Source organism: Epinephelus moara, chromosome 2 (assembly GCF_006386435.1).
Source record: "Epinephelus moara isolate mb chromosome 2, YSFRI_EMoa_1.0, whole genome shotgun sequence".
Lineage (NCBI taxonomy): Eukaryota > Metazoa > Chordata > Actinopteri > Perciformes > Serranidae > Epinephelus > Epinephelus moara.
In genome coordinates this window covers 14,579,338-14,601,743 of record NC_065507.1, presented here as the reverse complement: position 1 = coordinate 14,601,743, position 22,406 = coordinate 14,579,338, and the positions used below count along the sequence as shown (strand labels likewise).

At 42.7% G+C, this 22,406-nt stretch overlaps 2 protein-coding genes across 2 annotated transcripts in view; both read left to right on the top strand.

The window, feature by feature from the left end:
• The window catches only part of dner (delta/notch-like EGF repeat containing), a 100,716-nt gene extending 97,246 nt beyond the window's left edge, over window positions 1-3,470 (top strand). The window contains exons 11-13 of the mRNA XM_050068042.1: window positions 271-402; window positions 536-782; window positions 2,118-3,470. Coding sequence (XP_049923999.1) covers window positions 271-402; window positions 536-782; window positions 2,118-2,229 — 491 coding nt within the window. The 3' untranslated portion in view covers window positions 2,230-3,470. The remainder of the gene's footprint in view (window positions 1-270; window positions 403-535; window positions 783-2,117) is intronic.
• A 6,630-nt stretch (window positions 3,471-10,100) lies between these two features.
• pid1 (phosphotyrosine interaction domain containing 1) overlaps window positions 10,101-22,406 on the top strand; it is a 44,381-nt gene continuing 32,075 nt past the window's right edge. Inside the window, exon 1 of the mRNA XM_050072509.1 lies at window positions 10,101-10,255. Coding sequence (XP_049928466.1) covers window positions 10,226-10,255 — 30 coding nt within the window. The 5' untranslated portion in view covers window positions 10,101-10,225. The remainder of the gene's footprint in view (window positions 10,256-22,406) is intronic.

The window sequence follows — 22,406 nt, the reverse complement described above, 5'->3', positions numbered from 1 at the left end:
AGCGCGAGATGTGAACATTAATGGCAACCCACACCAAAATAATCTAGATTGATAAATAGCACTACAGGTAAGAGGAGAAGTTTGATTGTGGGGTGAACTGTCCCTTAAATGTAGAGTAACATAAGATCTGCATTTTGCTGTTGAGCCCTAAATTGTTCCTGTGGTTTTAAAAAAAACTGCGTCAGGAGTCAGATTACTGAGAGCCTCAGTTTCTGCTCTTGGCTTTTTTGCTCTACTTGTCACTGAACGCAACCTTATCTGTCCACTCAGGGGAAAAGTGTGAGGTTGACATCAACGAGTGCGAGTGCAACCCCTGTCACCATGGAGGCACCTGCGTTGACCAGTCAAATGGCTTCACCTGTCACTGTCATCCTGGGTGGGTGGGGCCCAGCTGTGAGATCTGTAAGTCAGCCTGCCAGAAAACTCCAGTTCAGCTATTAATCTGAAATCTGACATGAGGAAAGCTACATGCCTCTGTGTGTGTGTGTGTGTGTGTGTGTGTGTGTGTGTGTGTGTGTGTGTGTGTGTCTCTCAGACCTGCAGTGGAAGCCAGCACACACTGAGGTCACCCTGACCAACATGCCCCGCCACTCCCTCTACATCATCATCGGAGCGCTGTGCGTGGCCTTTGTCCTCATGCTCATCATTCTCATCGTGGGCATCTGCCGCATCAGCCGCATCGAGTACCAGGGCTCATCACGCCACGCATACCAGGAGTTCTACAACTGCCGCAGCATCGATAGCGAGTTCAGCAACGCCATCGCCTCCATCCGTCATGCCAGGTAAGTCACAGGATCTGTATGTATTGACTGAAGTCTAACAGGAAGTTACAGAAGTGTTGCGGTGGGTTAGGGTCAGTTTGCTACTCACAATCTTAAATTAAGCTCTACTTATTCTTTTTTTCCGGAGCTCGTGGACCATGTGATAACGCCAAAACAAGTGAGGAAGTCAATGGCTGTTTCCATAGTCAGAATAAAGTGTCAAGCTCAAGTCAGTTTACGAGTCATGTGGAGCACTGCTACGCCTCTGAAAACAGTTCTGTTGCTCTGGACCATGGATGTATTAAGACACCTGGATACAGCATTGGCAGCGGGACTCCGTTCATTCCTATGAAAGCTCGGTGCAGTTGCATGAAGTCAAAATTGCTCTGTGTCCACAGTGTGAAATTAACGGGATGATCGGTGCTGCTTCCGCATCATTGGGCCCTCTGTCAGCCCAGCAGCTGACTTCTGGTTTAGCACTCTGCTAACTTTAAATAATTTAATCTTGCGTCTCTTGTAATGTTATCAGGCTGAATGGATTAATTCTTGATTGTAGAACAAGTCATTTCTCGGAGGTTGTGAGGCTTCAAAAATTTCTCTACTGATTTATAGACATCTTTTCCCCCAATGTAAGTCTATAGGAGGAAGTCTTTTTGAGCTCAATGGCATCATTTGACAGACCCGGAAACTGCAGTACCACTGTTTGGCCAGTACGAAAATTGGCTTCAAAGCCCCCCACCCACACATTCTTTTTGACTAACTCATTGGCACTGCTAACTTATATTATTGTGGCATATTCATTATCAGTACAGTCCATCTGATGCTTGTTTTCTTTATGTTCTTCGCCGTTTCATCACTACTACAAATGCAGCTATAGCCAGTATCTCACTATCACTATCCTCATTCATATTTTACGAAGCTACAAATTATATTCAGCCACAAAATAAGCCAAAAAAGCTGGAAATCAGAACAGATGTACAGAGCTGTTGCATAGAGATGATACAACATCTCATCTAGTTGCATTGGTGTGAACCGCCAGAACGTTGCAGAACGGTGCTTTGCAAGTAGTTGTAGTCTCGTCCCGAATCTTTGGTCTGAACTGGGCTTTAGACCCTGGGAGCTATGCTTGGGGGGGTCTGTGGCCCCCAGTAGGTTCAACCATACCAGACTGATCTCAGGAGAGGAGCCAGATGAAAGTCAGCCCACTGGCCCAAAGCCTGGGGGTTGGGAGTGGCGTTGTTCGCTGCAGTGCCCTTTAACAAAAGTTAATGTTTGCTCTTCATTTGTCACCATATCACTAAACTGTATTGATGATGTCATATTGATGAACTGTTTGTCTTTATGCGTTCTTATTAGATTTGGCAAGAAGTCCAGGCCTGCCATGTACGATGCCACTCCCATCGCCTACGAAGACTACAGTCCAGACGACAAGCCTTTGGTTACCCTCATCAAGACGAAGGATTTGTAAAACACAACCATCACGAGCTGTACACTACACATCTACACATGCAAACACACACACACATACACACACGTACACACATATATATACAGAAAGTCAGTATAAATCTTGAAGTATTTCTTAAGAAAAAAAAATAACAGCAAAACAAAATTGAATGTAAAGCGGAGAAAAAAAATCCAAAACATACTCAGTAGTTATAAAAGAACAAATCGGGAATTTGATACATCTATTTTCCTGTCAAAGTCAATGATAAGGCTTTATTGTAGCATAAGAGCATACTTTGCATTAAGTTATTGCCGACGGGCAACGTTGCCAGTAACCTCTGCTGTACAAGAGTGATGACTTTAGTCTGCACCAGACTGTCTGTCTGTCGGCAGGGCCAGCAACCCATGAGCCTAAATTTGTAAACTCAGCAGACAGGGCTGACAGCAGTCCTTACAGGTGTGGTAGAAATAGGTGCACTCCTCTCGGTGCATACACTGTATCTTTTTCTATATCTAAAAAAAATCTGCAGTAGGTTGCCTTACTTCGTGCATGGTTAGATTAGATGTTCTCTTTGCATTATTTTAAAATCCTTTGTACTTGGTTGTTGTTTTTTTCATTGCAGTTGTATTTCTCTCTGTCAGGATTGTGCCAAATATTTCCTTTGGGTAATTTATGGTTAGTAGATCAAATACACACATGTATAAAATACTAGTCACAGAGTTTTCTTTTTAAAAATACATATTGTCCTGTTCTTTACATGCAAGTTTCTCAATGGTGTATGATTAGTAAAGAAAGTGGGTTTACTGGAGTACTGTGACCCTACCATCCTACTGTATGTATTTCAGTGATATTTAGGATAATAGGTAGGTATATTTCTCAATTCACAGAAACATAGTTGGTTTAACTCAGTGTACCTGTTTATGCCAGTGTACAAATTCACCTCTAGTATTGACAGTGTTGAATAGTTTCTGGATGAGAGTTTCTTTGCTGGCTTTAAGGTGAGAAAGAGGGGGGAGGAGGGGGGGGGGAAGAAGAGGAGACTGAGAGGGACGATATCTACTCCAGAATATATGTGCTTCTGTGTCCTGCCAGTGGAAAACTCTCTGTCCGTGCAGCTGTGTTGTTCCTCTCAAGGTCAAGCAATGTTTTACCAATAGGCTCAGCTAATCCTCTGATTTCTTTTCTCTCATTTGAAACACAGCGACCACATGATTACCTATTATCTATGTTGAATGATGTAAACAATAAAGATTCAAGTGAACATAATCTGCAGCGCTCGTCTGGTGTCTCGTGTGAATTCTGGCTGAGTGTGGTGTTGTTGTTTTCTGCGGCGACAACAGCAGGTGGTGGTGACTGCTTTTTATGACCTTAGATGTTGCTGTGATTTATTTTCACTCATGTATGTAGAATTCTCAGCTGGCAACCTTAATGTTCAAAAGAGCCATATTTGGCCCAAAAAATAAATAAGTAAATAAATCTGGAGCTGAAAAACATATTAAGTCTATTAGGTCTACAGCTATTAAGTCTAAATTAGCCTATCCACATCACTAATGGGTCTAAATAAGCATTCATTAATGTGTTTAACCACAAGGTGGCTACTCTGCAGTCTGCTGTTTATGACCATTAGGTACTTAAACGCTGCAGCATTGTTGGTAAAAGCAAACAAATCTGTCCCCACACTGTAAAATTCTCTTTTTACTCCCAGACTTTTACTTTTTTGGACTTGAAATCCATAACTAGTCCAGCTAGAGAGACTTAACACCAGCCACAGCCACTGAGGTACAGCACAATTAATAGGAGACTGTAGACATATGGCACATTTCTAGTGACGAAATGTTTAAACATATTTTTATCCGGTGTATAGGCATTTATACAACGAGAAAATTAATTTTAAGAGCCACTTTACATTTGCAAAAATGATAACTTGTCATGAACCAAGCAGTCAAAGCACAAAGAACACAGGTTTATAGCTCAAAAAATGTCTACCCCCCCCAAAAAAAAAATGTTTTATAAAGCAAATGACTAAAGATTACAGAATCAAGAGAGGTCAACAAAACAAATCTCTACTGAAAACTCAGGTTAACAAAACTAGACATTCACAAACAGATCTAACAGAAAGACACACTGGGGCAACATATGTTGGCTGATCAGACCAAATTAAACACAGAGGAGAGAACTTACATAGGCAATAAGTAAAACTAACACAAAGAAACTGCTAATCACCCCATGATGTCACAGCTTTTGGTTTGGTCCATAGGATGGCCTTCTGCATAAAATCAGGCTCCGCCCTCTGCCCCATCTTTTGCCCATCTTCAACCAGGAGGTGACTTCAGGTAACTCAAAGACAAACAGAAATGAATTAATAACTTACAAAAGCAAACAGCAAAACAATGTAAACTAAATGTGCGCTTCATCTAGAAAACTGTTGTCAAAGTCCTAAAAAACTTTCAACAGTTTAGTACAGTATACAAACAGTATTTTAAGTGACTGCAAAGTGAAGGTACATGTGGCACTGGTGTGGGTGAGTATGTGAATCATTCAGCCTTTTGTGTGGCTGTGGGCACAGCCATCACGTAACTGAAAATTAAAATGTTAAAAATACAGGGTGCTACTGGAGAGGGGCTACAGAGCTGCAGGTTGCCTACCTCTAAACTAGGCCTTAGTCCGGGTCAACAAAGCATCCAATACACCAGGGCCGGTTCTTTTGGTTGTTTGTTTTTATGCATGCATCATTTGGGGATGTAATTTGAAAGCTTTAAATACTAGTGCCAACGCAACAGATGGGTTTCAGCACATACAGAAACAACAACACTTTTTTCATGTAAGAAAAGAAGCCAACCTTTTCAAATGTACCACATACAAATGGCCTAAAATGTCCAATTTAAATTTAATCCAATACATGGCTGGCTATGGACACATTTCAGTCGGCACCAAAAATGTATAATTTGACACCCAGCCCTAATTTTACCAGTTAAAATTCTAACACCAGTTTTAAACGATAAATAAGAGTACAATATGAGATGATTTAAATCACTATTATTTATTTTATTGTGGAAATGTGTACAATAGTTGCATGAATTTAAATGAGTAGTTACCTTAAAGCAGGGGAGGGCAGCCTGCGGCTCCTTAGCTGCATGCAGCACTTCAACTCCTCTCCAGTGGCTCCCTGTGGCTTTCACAGAATATCATATGGAAATGAATAACTGGAACACGTGTCAAGTTCTCTTCTTTCAAGATACACTTCCATTTTAACAGGAAGTTTAATGTTTACAGTCTCTTTCAAAATAAACGCACTACATCGGTACAACACCACAAATTGACGTTTTTCTTCCTTCAACAACAAACGCACGTGGTTGGCTTTAGGAAGAAGAACAGGGTTTGACTTTAGAATGTTACGGGACACAAACACCACTCTCTCGGGTGAAAGTCAGTGAGTGTTGGACCCGCCCACGCCAATCAGACTTTGACCACCTTAACTTTCGTCCTTGTCCCGCTGCATTTCCCCCTGATACCGCTGGGGGATGTTAAACTTTAACGGTAACTGGCTGTGAATCATGCTGAAACTAAAGGACGCCTTTTTTCATTGCTTTCTGACGCCGCAAGTCACTGCCCAAGAGCCAGATTTCGACGACCTCGGAGTGAGACCAGGCTCGGGAAACAAGGACTTGTGCAAAACAACGTGTATCTGGGCGAACTGCCGGAGCCTCTTGTACATGAATCACTAAAATAAAGTAGAATCTTCCCTGAACTCAGATTTGATTAACTGACACAATACGTTTTGGGCTGAAATGATTAAACTGTCTTGAAAGCATTGCTCCTATTTTTATAATGTGAACACAAAACAGAAAAAAACCTCTGCAGAGTCTGTTTTTGTGTCCCAAGGTCATACCCACCAGACTGGACCGTCCGCCGTGGGAAAGCCCTTTTATGGAGTGTTTGTAATGCGAACACCCTCAGTGACCTCAGGCTTTATCCAGATGTTCCCCATGTAAACATCTCTAAATACAGACTGAGACTGCGGAGTCATGTCGTTCAGCACACCTACATATATTATGTGTGTGCGCAATCTGCACATACACACATCGTAGGAGCACCAGATGTTATTGATGGCTCTCACCTTTGCCTTTGGTTTGCTTTGGAGGCCTTGTGCGTGACCTCTGCCCTCTGTTTCCCCTGGAGGGTCAATATTCCCTGTTTGACTTGACACAGTTCCCAAAACACATCGTCTGTTAGAGATTCTCAGTCTCTTTCAAGGCCTCCACCTTGATGAACTCTCACTCTTGGGTTGTGGTTTCATTACAAACAGTATCTCTTTTCAGAAAATACACACTCATTATCCAATACTTAACATTTGTAGCCTGCAACATTTTGGCAGCAGAAATATTAATTCATTAAACATTTTCCACAAAATAATGAATGATACTTCAGTGCGTTCCCAGACTGCACTTTTAGAATAACAAGGTCATACAAATCAATTTCAGCTCAAAACAGGCGCACTTAATGTTTCTGGTGCAACGTGTTTTCGAGAAGCTTAAGGAGATCAAAATGTGTGGGCATGACTGTGGCAATCCAGCAAAGACTTTGTCCTTAGCTGCCTTTTTGAAAATTATGAGAATGGAATATTTAAACTAACCACGTTTTTATTGCCACTAGCCACTGAAATAATGCCATGCCGTTTATGTTAGATTTTTATGTGATTATTTCCATTTTAACTGCATTCCTGCTCTGGCTGGTTGCGCTGGTTTGCATGACTAATCTTCTGAGGCCTTGAAGTCCTCTTTATAATCGTGCTAAGGATCATTATGGGTGCATTTTGTCGTCCAGATGAAAAAAAAATCATAAAGTCTTTAATGTGGATTTTACATTTAATGAATATGGGTACTGGTGTATGTTTTGATGTTTAGCTACTCCGTTGTTTTAGCAGCTAATTTTCTGCCATGGCATTACCAAAGAAGTGTTTTTCTTAAAGGTATACCAGGCGGTATTTACCCTAAAATAAATAAAGGTATAGACTCATAGAAAAATGAATCTCTCTCAGTCATCACTTATGACCCCAATAGAAGTGTGTGGTGGTGTATTTTTCTGCAGAGACTTTGTCGTCTGCCTGTATTCTCTCATTTTCTTGGCAAAACACCAAGCAGACAAAGCTTTTTCCAAAATGACAGTGAATCTGGGGTTGGCCTTCACTTTCACTTTCACTGGCGATACTGTTTACAAACAGAAACTGACAATTTCTACACACAGTAATACACCTTTTAAAGTGATAAATATGACACAGAATATGTCACGATGGGCTCATCATCAGGATGCCTCCTGGGCGCCTTCATTTAGAGGTCTTCCAGCACGTCCCACTGGTAGGACGCCCCAGGGCAGACCCAGGGCAGACCCAGAACAAGCTGGGGGATTACATATCTTGACTGGCCTGGGAACGCCTCAGGATCCCCCAGGAGGAGCTGGATGGAAAGCATTGCTGGGGAGAGGGGCATCTGGAATACTTTGCTCGGCCTGCTGGCCCCTGACCCAGCTTTGGATAAGCGGTTGAAAATGGATGGATGGATTTCACAGATGCACTTAAAGCACTATTAATTTTTTTGGTCACTTGGGGAGAAGAGGAACAAGCTACAAACATGCTGATGTCAACCTCCTGAGGGCCATTTCATATGTTCAACGCAAAGGCATGCACACGCGAACGCATTGGGACGCATCGAGACGCATTGGCCGCCATGATGCGTGCTTGCGTCTCAAAATGTGTTGTCCATTTTTTTTTATACACAACGCAGCGATGCGTGTAATACCATGCGTTGCCAGCGGGGGTGATAATGCATGCGACGTATTTGAAATTAACCACTTTGTGTTATTCACAGAAGAAGCAGGTATGAAATATGGCGGGGGAGGAGGAAAAACTTTGCGAACTCGTACGGGCACACCCACATTTATGACAGTTCTAGTGCCCTGTACTAGTAAATAGCAGTACTAGCTAGCTACAGCAGTACTAGCTAGCCGGAATGTACCGGTGATTCTGCTACCCCCTATTGCGCGAGCGATGTATTGCATTTCAAGTGTCGCCTGCGTCACTTGCGCTCAATGTGTTGACTATGAAAGGAAGTGCATCGCTTGCGTCGGTGAAGAATTTTAAAAGCTTAATCATGACAAAACAGAGATCTTGTTAGTTGGACCAAAGGCTTTGAGGAAAGAAATTCAATCTTTGTTAACTCCCCTGTCTGTAAAACCATGTGAACATGTCAAAAACTTGGGTGTGATCTTAACTTCCAGAAGCACATTTCTAATATTTCTGAGACTGCCTTTTATCACCTCAGAAATATATCAAAAGTTAGACACTCCTTGTCTTAGTCAGACTCTGAAAAGCTGGTTCACGCTTTTATTTCCAGCAGGCCAGAGATTTAACAAAACTAAAAGGTCTGACCACATAACTCATATTTTATATTCCTACTGATTCCAAATAGCTAGGAGAAATTAAAGATGCATACCAAACAAAAGTTCAGGTCTCAGGAGGATATAAAAAGTCACAGTATGGTATGTCCCTATTCGACTATGGATTCATCACCCTCCTTAAATCATACCATCTCTACGGGGTGTAATCGCCAAAGACTTTTCACATTTTTCATTCTTTCATGTTAATAAATATTCTTTTCACCATAAAAAAATGTGTCTCTCCTGATTGAAATATCTGGATTGAAAGACCTTTTGTCTCAAAAGTACTGCTTTGTCTGTGCAGGTATTTCTTGCCTGTTGGCTGGTGGAAGGGAGGGGTGATGGTGATAGGGAGGGAGGAGGGCGGTGATACAAATACTCAATGTGAACTATGAAATGTTGTATTGGCTATTTGTTATGTTGCAATAAAAATGTGTGATTAAAGAAATGCATACCAAACAAACGTTCAGGTCTCAGGAGGATGTAGGTAGGTAGGTAGGTAGGTAGGTGGATAGGTAGGTAGAAGGATAGATGGATAGGTAGGTAGAAGGATAGATAGATAGATGGATAGATGGATAGATGGATGGATAGATGGATAGATAGATGGATATGTAGGTATGTAGGTGGATAGATGGGTAGATGGATAGATGGATAGATAGATGGGTAGGTAGGTAGGTGGGTGGGTAGGTGGGTGGATGGATAGGTAGATGGATATGTAGGTATGTAGATGGATAGATGGGTAGATGGATAGATGGGTAGGTAGGTAGGTAGGTAGGTAGGTAGGTAGGTGGATGGATGGATGGATGATAGATGGGTAGGCAGACAGGTAGATAGGTAGATGGATGGATGGATAGATGGGTAGGTAGAGGGGTGGATGGGTATATGGATAGATAGGTAGGTATGTAGGTGGATAGATGGGTAGATTGATAGATGGATAGATGGATAGGTAGGTATATAGTACTTTATTGATCCTAAACTGGGAAATTCTTGTGTTACAGCAGCAAGTAATCAAACAGTATTTGGACATTAGAATATAGAAATATAAAATATATACAAAAATGAGTAATAATAAATTTAAAATATACAAGAAATATACAGGAATAAAATAAAAAATATCAAATTGCAGGAGTAAAAAGATCAAACTATATACACAACACGTTCAGAAGTGAGGTAGAGGTTGTAAGAAATGTGCAAAATAGCTACAAGTGTGCAATATAAATGTAACTTATTATTTTTATTATTATTTTGAGTTTGCAAAATACCATTTTCTTGTGCTCAAAATCTCGCTGAGGATTGAGGCACCAATATCCCTCCATACAAACCACCCTTTCACACTGTTTGTCGCCTCGTTTCCCTGGAGCACCTGAACGCCTCACTGAGAGCCAGGCAGCCACAGCGCAGGTACCTCCACCTGCTGGCCGCTGTGTGAACTACAGCCAGGCGGAGCAACACATCCTTCATCTCCGACCAGTCCAGATTGAAGGAGGACAGAGAGGCAAGCCGTGAAAGCGAACAGATGTGAACCGGACTACGAAAAGAGCACAAGCTGTAGTTTCAAGACGGAGAACATTTCCCTTCTGCTAATATGTGGCAACCCGCGTCGGAGCGACTGCAGGTAAGACCCGGGTGTGTGTGTGTGTGTGTATGTGTATGTGTGTGTGTGTGTGTGTGTGTGTGTGAAACGCTTCTTGTCGACAGGGCAGCGGTAAATAAAACGGTTCAGCCGTGTTAACAGTCACTGAGACCCGCCGTGTTGTGCATGGCTCCAGCCTGGACACACTTGGTACGGTTTCTGAGCAGCTGCAGATGTTTTCCGAGCTCCGGCTTTCCCTTTTGTGTTGTTAGTCGTCTTTTAAGTGTAAGAAACCAGCTCAGAGTCATTTTTTCTTCGCCTATCTGTGTATCTCTGTGATACGTTTCAACGCACCTATTCACGTTACGCAAGCCGCCGGGGGTACAGTGCAACAATTTCTACCTCCGCTGCATTCCTGTGCCAATCCACCTCTGGAGATTGTCTGTAAATATCACTCAAAGGCATATTCATGTAGTGTTTAAACGCCTCTTTGGCCCACAGGCCTGTCTGAGCCAACTGTACCTTCACACTAACCCACAGAGTGTAACTGCAGGCCTCCTGCTCCTGTTGTTATTTTTCCTTCACATCAGGATGCGTAATCTTTCCGTCTTCCTCTGCATTCCCGTGTGAAATCTCTGTGGTCTGTAACCTGCCGCCTGCGACCTGTTAAGAAATAGGGCAAAAAAAAGCAGCGTTAATGACACGTAGTTTGATATCCAGGGGCAAGCCGTGCACCGAGCCTGGCTTCACGTCTCCTGCAGACGTAATGCTCTCCAGATGTCGGCCTGCACACTGCCTGCCAAGTGAACTTGCACAATCCCTTCCTCTGCCCAGGCGTCAAGAAGATGGGATCACGAATTATTTAAAGCGAGAGTTCCGGTGTTACAGGCCTGCATCTGCATGACCCCCCTACTCCTCAATTAACATCCAATAATGTGGCCTGCTATCACACACTGGACACCAGTCTGTCTAATATATATGAGCTGTTAGTGACTGTTGAGCACAGTGACTGTCATTGTCAGGCTCAACAAGTGTCATCCAGTCACCGTGCATCTCACATTTTCCGTAGCCCGTCGTTGCTTAAGTAAATTTGGGAAGTGCATGTAAGTCAGTGAATCATTCCACTCACTGCACCCTGCCAGCTAACTACACTAAAAGACAAACAGCCCCATGAACAGTCATGTGGCTGCAAGGTTCAGATGTTTTAAGGTGAAGTCAGGGGCGTAAATATAGACAGTGCAGACAGTGCAATTGCACAGGGGCCCCTGGGGTGCATATACGATTAATTTCATTTTTGTCAGATATGCAGCAGTGATTTCTGGGTAATATGTATTTTGATGTCATCCAATTTCAAGTGTCTATAGTCCTGTTTTTTTTTCTGTTTCCACTGTGAAAAGTTGTGGATGGTACCAATGGAACCATTCAGTACCGTCCCCATTTTCGGTCCCCCCTCTGTTGGGGTACCTAGCACACAGATCTGGTACTAAAAGGTGGAGCTGTGAACACTGCAGTCTGTTGATTGGTCAATAGAGGACGGTCACTCTGCTCAGGGCTGAGTTGTGGCTGGTTTTGAGGCTCATGTAACCACTGTTCATACTGTGGAGCGTTTCATTAGTAAACTGCCAACTGCCGGCGACTTTTAAGGTGGAATGTTAACTTGTAATGTTACTCAATGCGTGAGCTGACAACATGAATCCATCAGCACACCTTACAACTTTGACCATCACTTTAGTTTTTATATGACAGACACTTTTAATAATGAGTGGATCTTCAAGTGTTTAATTTCAACCAGATTATGTGAACTGTGTATATTCTAATCCTCACTTGGAGAAAAAAAAAAGTGTTGCGGAGCATCGTTCCTGTGGGCTCCGGCAACACTAAACCCATGAGCTTGCCTTATAAGGACTAAATACACAAACCCACCATTTTTAAATATCCCATGGAGAGAGACTCTCACTGCAGCCTGTTTTATTTGTTCTGAAAATGTCGGTGTGCAGCCTCGTTCTGTGGACGACAAAGTGCAGACTGTTAAAGGAGGAAATACAGTGAGTGCTGGATGGAGCAATTAAGAGTACTGTTTGTGGTGGAAACTGTAGGGTCTAGGTACCATGTCTGAAGGATTATTTTTGGTTCCAAAGGTACTATACCAAAAGTGTTTGGTGGAAATATGGCTTATTTGTGTCAGAACAATACATGCACGATAGCGTGCACTAGGGCCCGTTGTAACTTCTTTACACCACTGGGTGAAGTTATTTTATTTTACCATCACTGCGGCTGATACTTTTGTCAAAGTGGAAATTGTTGGTAATTTATTCACAGGTCCATCTCAAACTATGTGCTGAACAGTATTAGTATGTCCTTATCTCATAAATTCACTGTATAGTAAGGGTAGAGGAAAAAATCGACACAGCATAGTATCACAATGTTTTTGTGTGACAATATTGTATCGTCACACAGTGCCAAGTATTGATTTTTTCATTATATAATATTAGTAATAATACAAATTGAACTTTTGGTAGACTACTAGAATAATATAATCAGTTGTTCTTTCAGTCCACTAGATACGTTATGCTGCAAAAAAATGGCTGCAGTGAGATGAACAGACTGAAAACTTCATCTTATTAGATAAAACAGATGTTGACTACGTTTTCCTTTTGGGACACAATTTACAGTTGAAAAAGGCAATGAATTGCAGTGTGTATATAAAGATTGTTTTTTGGGCGTTTTTGCCTTTGATCGATACAGTAGGACAGTTAAGCCGCGTGAAAGAGGAAGAGAGAGAGGGAGTGACACGCAGCAAAGGGCTGTAGGCTGGAATTGAACCCAGGCCGCTGCAGCAAGGATGAAGCCTTTGTGCCCGCCTGCTCTATCCACACACTGGACCTTTAAGGGAGATTTCTAAAGTCTGGGAAATTAACATCATGGTTCTCAGCTTGGTCTTAGAGACTGTTAAGAAAAGCCTGCTTTGAAAACTTAAGGAATTAAGTTTGAAAGACATGGGCATTTATGTTGAGTTCATGAGTTCATAGTTGCATTGTGGGTAATGTAGGATTCAGCTACATGAAAGTGCAATGCTTGGGTTTGTGTCCCTAAAATAATCGTGTTTCTGATAACTGCCACTTGGCTCACACCAGCGTACCGCCTGGAGTCCAGCTGCGGCCCAGAGTTGATAAAGAGTTTAAGATGTTTCTATTGTCGACTTCAAAACTATGAAACGCTGGACTGTATGGCAGTGCTTAACTTAATGGATGACTTCTGAGGTGAATTTAGATCAACAGCGTCTGCCCGGCTGCTCTGTTCTCGGGGTAAACAGCAGAAACGTTTATGAATTACTCATGGTCTGCCTGGATCTCTTCGATCAGTAAATTAAAGGTTGAAGTTCAAAATAACAGTTTAAGGATGAAAAAACATTAAGGTGAAAAGTGGTAGTACAATGATAGCAATACCTGCCCATTTCCTGCTTTGTAACCGTGGCAACGACCATCCTTTAGGCTGCTTCACCTCTCTGGAGCTGGGAACGGTGGGGTTTTCCAGAGCTGAAGATGTCAGGTAGCTGATCTGGAATGCACCAGCGTTTATCATCTCCTGTTTTGTTGTTTACATTCACTATGGCATCCGTCCATATTATTCTCACTTGTGCTGTCCTCTGTTGCCATAGCAACACCTGATGTCTTGCTGCATTTTTGTCTCATGCTCAGGCAGGGAAGAGGAGGGGGGGCGAAGAGATAAAAGGAGGTGTGGGGGTGAGGAGTTATAGGTCGTGGCGTGAGTTAAGCATCACCAATCACGTTTATGTCGACAATGAGAAGTGTTTTGGAGCCAAAGTGTGTGTGTTGCGATGCTGTATGTCGCTGCTGCATCATGTTTTCTGTCTGTCTTCCTCTCTGTGTCCATTTCTCCATCCCTCCTACCTCTCGCTGACCACATGCCTCAGTTTCAGGGCCCCTTCCTCCCAAAGCAGAGGCCATGTTAGTTCAACAACAGATTGTGCAATACGCCATGGTCTGGGCACAAACACTCACACACGTACACACTTTCATACAAGTTGGCAGGCGGGTTAGGCATGCACACACACACACACACAACATGCTTCCTTTTTGAGTATTCCAAGGGCTACCAAACATGTTTTTTCTCTGTGTCAGCAGCTCTTTCTTTAGCCATGGTTTCCACTTTTGACACTTTAATGTGTGTGACTCTGACAAACAGGGCTGAGCACATAAAAAAAGACGTGGACTTGACAGCGCAGTAATAGCTGACTGAGGTCAAGTACGGTGGGAACCAGCCACTGTCTGTGCATCTTTACTTGTTACTGCTGCCACCTCCGCCTGCCTTTATTTGTTTCTGTCCCTCAGTCTGTCTGTCTGTCTCTTTGTCTGTCTGAGGTTGCTGTGTGGCCACAGCTATGTTGTTGAGACTGTGGCCTTGGTGGCAAAAAGAATCCACAAGCAGACGGGCACAAAATTCCCATGGTCCCTTCGACACGTTGCTTCTTCTTCTTCTTTTTTTTTTTGTCAGCAGCACACATTTGCCTCTTGTGAAGAAATGGCTTTTGGCTCACTGGTTTGGCTCTTCATATTTGATGAATGGGCATAATCTCCTGTTGGCGGAAGTTATAATTTTTCAAGGTTTTCCACGGATTTGCATTTGACAGTGTCTTATCCTCACCATTGGTCAAAACTGAACTGTCTCAGCTGTGTAATTTATTTATTTATTTTTTTTGTTCTTAAGCTTTTACTTGTTGTTTGTTCAGAATGCTAACATCGATCGCACTTTCTGGGCTCATTTTTTGTTTCCTGTTTGGTATGTAGCAGGGTTCAGAGCTCCATTTGCTGAATTAGGTTTAAGACTGTGGAATAATGGTGCTCACAAGATGCACCCCAATATGTGGGCTATGGGTAGATGTAGGTTGCAGAAGCTTGTTAACATCCCCTAAATGTAAAAAAAATTGAACCTAAGCATTAAACAAGCTGATTGTTATGTCCAACTCTCATTAGGTTGTGGGGTTATTAATTTATCAAGAAGAACGTAAACATCATACATAAGATTTGCTCTCATTTTCATTAATTACGTCCACCAAGAAGGTGATTATTTGGCCTGCTGTATTCATTTGTTTGTTTGTTTGTCAGCGGGATTACAGAAATATTACCGGCCCAATTTTTGGGAAGCTTGTTGGAAGCATGGGCCAAAAAAGACCCTATTATATTTTGGAGGGGATACACAAATTTTTATAGTCTGACATATGTTGAGTCAAACTGGTGGCAGACAGCAGTGCAGTGCCGACAATGGCAACAGTGCTCACAGAGCTAACAGTGTTAATGTGGGTCACCAAGGCAACCTCTGCATATATAAATGATAGACCGGCATCACAGTCTGGCTGCCATGGGTCTGGTTGGCATTAGCAGCCGTGCTAACAGCGCTAACAACTCTTCCTAAGTGGATGCAAATGAGGGAACAAGTTGGGAAGAGGTGTTGTTTTAGTTTGTCCCAATGAAGATGTCTTAACCTGCTGTGTGTCCGCAAAAAAAGCTACGTGACATGTCTCTTGTTTGAAAAACCACTCACCCTGGCTCTATTTTTACAAGGCCTTGCACACCTCCAACTTATTTTCAGAGCAACAGCAAGCCTTAGGCGCGATCAGGGCTCGATAGGCTCCCTGAATCACTTGTAGTACATCTGGACAATTTTGTATTGTGTTGCTGTTCCGAAGAGGTGGAACAGAGGTGGCAGTGTTATGGAGGTTAGCTCACAGTCACTGGGGAGACACTATGGGGAGAACGAGAGGGTTGTCGTTATGCATCTTCAACAGCACCAAGGTAGCTAAAAAGAGAAGTCATGGCGTCATTATCATGTCATATCATTGGCAACCAACACACATGCAGTAAGATCTGGTCTGCACTTGCCATAAGGCTCAGTCCTCGTGCACTGACATAGAACATGGAGATGATGATGCATTTCACAGAGGCATCCGTAGTCGGCCCTGGGCGGGAATATATTTAGACATAAAATAAAGATATGAGGAACGAGGACAGTGTAATAGGATAAATCTGCAGGTGTACCCATAAAGCCTGTCCGGCCATGTGCACCCAAAGAGCACCTGGTACTACCCCTTTGTTTCTAGCACAGTCTGCTGTAACCCTCCATCGCCTTGGACGACACAAGCCTGCCACCGTGGGTCTGGATGGCTCTATCAGCAGTGCTAACAATGCTAATAGTGCTAGCAACAGTAGCGTCAGAGCTCGGATTACAGTGGCTATAGAGGAGCATGACTTCATTCTGCTCACGGGAATGTCATTACTCCAACATATCTTTCCATAGCAAAAAGTTATTTGCTGCTAGGCAACTTAAAGTGCTTGACATAATGCATTAAAATGGAAAGAAAAACAAAATATAGACATTAAAGTGCAAATTAGAAGAACAGAAACAGAATTTAAAAAGTTAAAAACAGAGACATGAACACAGGATAGAAGGGCAAGATGGCTGACGATGAGTATTTAAGGTTCAGTCGAAGGTAATGCAGAGCATAAAGGTGGTCAGAGTTGGTGTACGTCTAATTTCCTCTTGAAGTTTGTTCCAACGTTGTGGTGCACTGTAAGTAAATACTGTGTCTACTTGTTTGGTTTTTACGTTCAGTCAGCAGCCCCCCTCCTGATGACCTGAGAGGGTTCATTGAGTTTAGATTTGGGACACCCTACACTGTTTTCTACCTAACAGTAGGTGAATTATGAAACACATTTAAATTGTCTTTGTTCCTGACAGCAGGCTGTGTTTTTTTTGTCATTAGCAGGTCTTTTTAATCTGCCCCGGCCCCGTGGAGACTATTTAAGATGTTGCGGTGGGTTCATTGTTTACGTCAAAGAGTTGTTGATGTTTTTACTGCCAGCCAGAAATTGCCACCCCCAGGCTCTGAGGTTTGGGTACTTTTAATACCCACTTCCTCCTACAAAGGTAACCCACCAATCACAACATCCGATCATTGACCTTCTCCCTCCCACACGCCCTGGTGCGCCAATCAAGGTTGAGAAAAACAGGTTTCTCTCTGCGTAGGGACCTCTTACAGTCCACTCTGCGTTTAGCCCGTTCAGACATATTTCCTCTCATAAACTGTCCCAGGATCAGAGGGGGAGGCTGTAAACACATAGAGGGACAGCTTAGAAAGTTACGCTCCCCAGTCCTTACCATGCAGTGAAATGGAGGGGGTGCATCCTACTTTTGGCTTTAAGTAGGAACTGCCACCACATGCTGGGTGAGCCTCCTCCTCCTCTTTGTCTATCTGCAGACCACAGTGTATTCCTTCAATACGTTTACACAAGGAGGGATGTGTTTGTGTGTGTAAATTGGGTCTGAAATACAAACAAGGAAAGGATGGTGCTGGATGCCAGTCAGCATGACGCAGGTTTTGTTAAACTTCAAAGTAAAGACATTGTTTGGAAAGACACGGCTTGTTGGTCATCATTCTTTTTATGTGTAACTCCAGCCTGTGTGCTGTTTATTCACTGGTAAATGGCAGTGGTTTGTGCCTGTTGTTTGTAAGCAAAACATCTTGCTCTGGCTTTAAAGGTACCCTGTGAAACATTTGGTCACTAGTAGCACAGTTTGACGGTGTTTTTATTAGCGTGTCGCCATCTGCATGGGGTATCCTGCACATGCTCAAGGATGCAGGAGTACATGGGTAAGAGGATACACATTTCTGCCAATATTTTGATTGATTGATGCATGTAATGTGGAGTCAAAGTTCACAAGGACGAGTTCCACGTGGAAACTTCAGCCACACACCGCTAGCACTGTATGCTGATGTTAGCACAACAAGCAAATTGGCACGCAAGTCAGTCACACTGTGTCGGGCGCAAATGACACGCCAAAGCTCTATGACACACCTGCAGGTTCCTGGTAAGCTACAACAGCAACAAAGAGAGAGTTGTTTATAAGACAAGGACAGAGTGTCAGCATTGCTGCAGCACAGTAGGGGATGTGAATGGAATCACATTTAACATGCTAACGCAGATTTGACAGCATCAACCAGATGTTCCAATCACTAGCCAGAGAATAACTCCTTATCCTCGCTGCTTTCAAGCAGCCTTTAGACACACAAGCAGAATGAGTTAAAACAATTGACCTTTTGTTAAGCCCTGCCCCTTTGTGATGGTCTGACAAGCTGTCGGAGTAAGCATGGAGCCTGCACTGTAACTAACTGCACTCCCTGAGGAAATATTATCATATTTTTGGAAAAATGAAACAGTGATTCCAGAGAGAAGCAGACAGAGGGGTCTACAGTCTGTGTTTGAAGGATATATCCAGGATGTCAAACTGACTCAGCAGCAACAACAGGTTAAAAAGACAAAGATAGTTAGAAGCTAAAGCCGAACTATAGGCTGCAGATCACAGTGTAAAAGTGAACCACCACATCACTGCTGATCGCCACAGAAGACAATGAATATAAAGGGAAAGTTTGCTGATATTGAACCAGCTGTGTGGCATCACAGTGTGTGCTGCTGATATTGAACCAGCTGTGTGGCATCACAGTGTGTGCAGATGAACGCTGTTTGGCATCTGCTGCCGCTGCCAACACCTGGACCGCCTCTGTCCGACAGGCAGGGATCTCCAGGGGAAGTCAAACAATGTTCATCTGCACACACTGCGATGACACACAGCTGGTTGAATATCAGCAAAGTTTCCCTGCTTCCCTTCACTGGTTCCTGTACAGCAGGGTTGGTCTTTGTTTCACTGTTGTAATCATTAAAAAGCAAAAGCAGCATGTGTATACATTCAGTAGGCTGTATCTTCAGTAGCTAGCTAGCTAACTCTACACTTTTCAGGGTTTGATTTTGGTTTTGGAACAGGGAAGACACGTATATCTTTTTCCAACCTCTCCAGGTAACGAGTTTCATTAATATACAACGTGCCCCAGGCACAACATTTAGCTCCAAATCCACAAAACCAGCCTGAAAATGAAGGAAATCTGAAACGACTGCATTAGAGTCAGTGGAGCACAGCTGAGTTGTTGTCAGACCCTGGTCTGACAACAACACAGCACACAACAAATTTAAGTTTTTCCAGGTAGTTTACATGGGAAATATTCATTCCGAATGAGGGTTTGCACAGGAGATCAGTTTAATCGCCTTTATTTGGGTCTGCGCAAGGTTTGGGGCAGGGAAGGTTTCTGATTGGATAGGGGGCGGGGCAGTTGTGTTGTGTTACGTGTACTGGAAGAAAACACTGTAGTCCTCGCTCTGGATAACAAGATGCGTGACGACGCCGTTCTTAGTGCCTTTTTTGGGCTTGTTTTGCTTATGTTCTTGAAGCAGCAGTACGACAACAACCTTGTTCTGCTAATGCTTCGTCTGTTGAGGAGGAGAAGAGAGGTAGAAGGTCGAAGAAGGGAGATAGAGGACCGTGCTGTGGTGAATGGAAACTGGTAAGTGCAACGAGTCCAACTGCTCTATCTCAGCCCGTTGCTATGCACGCTGTATACGTCATTGCGCAAGAAGGGCAAGGAAACGAGCATGCGCAGAAAGAACGGAATGGCTGGAATCGGGTAGGAGGTGTATACAAGACAGAAAAATTCTTCCATTCCGGCTCTGAAAAGGAATATTCCAACCCTGTGCACCCGATTAGATTTTCTTTTGGGTTGGCTGTTTTCATTCGGGTTGAGGTGTTTACAAGGAGCATTGCTATTCGGGTAGGGCTTCCAACCCGAATGCAAAAGGAATACATACATTTTGCTGTACCCAACTGGCACCGAACCGTTACTTCTGTGTACTGTCACATCCCTATTTCCTACTATTACACTGATCAACAAGAGGCAATACATCCCAAGAAACGTAGCCATACATCAGCACAGAGCAGCAAGAAGAAGACGATTGCTAGCAAGCAAACATGGATGGAAACAACGCAGGTGCTAAAATGGGCTTTGCAGATGTTTTCTAAAAGGAAGGAAATGCATGCAAAATATTTGTTAGGCCTCCAGCATACACACAGTTCATTTTGATGAGTGAATGTATACAGAGGTTTATTTACAGGAAAACACCACAGGGTACCTGTAAGTGTTGTCAGCTAGTATAGGAGGCACAATGTGCAGCTCACGGTTGGATATTTGATACTCTGAACTCAAATATTCCGTTGTTTGTTTGTCTCCTTAGAAAGTTTGTCTCCAGTTGAGCGTTGAGACAAATCATAAGATTCTGGCTTCTTTTAAAGCTCTGTTCCACACATAATGGCATGATTGGTTTCCTGACCATGAAGACCAGCCGGGATGTGGTGTCAGGGGCCACACTGATTGCAGGCGTCATCCCCAAATTTAAACCCCAGTCTGGAGACAGCCATACAGATTTGTTTTTGTTCATTGAGATGCACAGTTAAGTCAGGTCCTGGACAATGTCTGACTCTGCACTTGCATATATTTTCTTTTGAAAATGTAAAGATGAGATGCAGAGCAGATGACCTGATGACAAACAGTGATGTCCTACTGTCTCGCACTCCGCAGACAGACCTACATCTGGTACAGAGCTCTACACACTCTTTCATCTCCCAGCCCGCTACTTGTGTGTGTGGGATGGTGTATGCAGATGTGTCTGAGACAAGCTAATGTTGTTGACAAACTGTTTTGGTCTTGAGGTCTGTGTTGCGCTGCTAACCGTACTTTACATGACTAACCACATTCTCAGCATGAACCAGTAGCCATTTGAGTATCCAAGGGGTGTGTTTTTTCAGATTAGTGTCTATCATTTAGCTTCTGCTGGTTTCCTAACATTATTTCCAGCTGTTTTATCATGATCATATCCCCATAACCCTTAGTTTGTGTGTCTCAGTAGGCGTGGCCGAGCAGAGGTCTGTTTTTACCCTGCTATGCAGTGTCCTACCATGAGATTGACCCGAGAACCTCTTTCCTGTCAGAATGCTCCCTCAGGGGGCCAAAAGTTTAACTTACCATCTGTGACCTGCTAAGCTCATCACTGCAGGAGGGCAAACTCTCCAAAGCCTGTCTGCTTGATTTTCTCATGGACATGACTGCTTCATGTGTCGTCCTGGGTTTATGTATTTTTTAATGTGCAACTCGCAGTTATTTAATAGTGGAGAGTCTTTGAAAGATAATCATGTGTACTTGTGGTGATGACACTTGTGATTTCTCTTAGCTATCATGGACATACTTGGGGAACAATCACTCAGAATTAGCTTGCAGGGCTGGGATTGTGCGATTTGACCTTCGTCATCCACCCAATTTTAAGTATTAGTACTTATCTCAGAAAAAAAAGCAGTGTGATACAGTTTATTGCACAATTTCTAAACAAATCCATATTATATGAGCCCTAAGATCTGTAAAATACAAACATATGAATTGTTGAAGTTATTAAAAGCAGTTCTGGTAATGTTCAGCCAAGTTCCTTTTTATTGTGGCTTATTTGCGTCATAAAATGCGTGTTAATCACATGGTTACAGGCAGCAGTGAGTCAGTGCGGATGCTTTTAGCATTATAGTCTGCTGCTAAATATGTAGACCTTTTAATGTTATGACAGTGAATGTCATAACCGGCTTACAAATGACCAAATAGTTTGACTGGATTTATAGCAAGTCTAAACATATAAAGAGTGGAAGCAATAAAACTTAGTAAGTATAAATAAATGGAATAATACTCATTAATTAGTGATAATAAAACAGATGTAATAAAAATTCATCTTGATTGAAAAAGACTGTAGCTTTATCTACGATGTGAAGACGCCTCATAGTCGTATAATCAAAATCAGAATCGGATGTATCAAACGTCACAACATTTAACTTTTTCTTTTATCTGCAATACATAGAATATTTTTCTCACACAATATGTGAATAGTTGGAGATCTGAATCCAGGATGAACGTGTACGCTGCTTGCTAGCCTAACATGTTTATTTTATGTGACCTTTCCTCTTCAAAATACAGCATATCTTGTCTCACAACTGTAAAGTAAAAGCTGAATATTCTGGACAGGCTCAACCTTCTGTGATCGGATAATTAGCCGTCGCACTGAGGAAAATGAATCTCAGTGATTATCTCAAAATGCCCCCCCTGAATCCAGCATAAAGGGGAACCTGGCTTTGACTCGGGTATAAAATGCAGATCGACACAGGACATTCTCAGCAGTTGCAGTAGTATAGGTGTATACATTATTGAATGTATCTAAGGATGTTGGTGAAAATCTATTGGATATAACCCATATAGTTT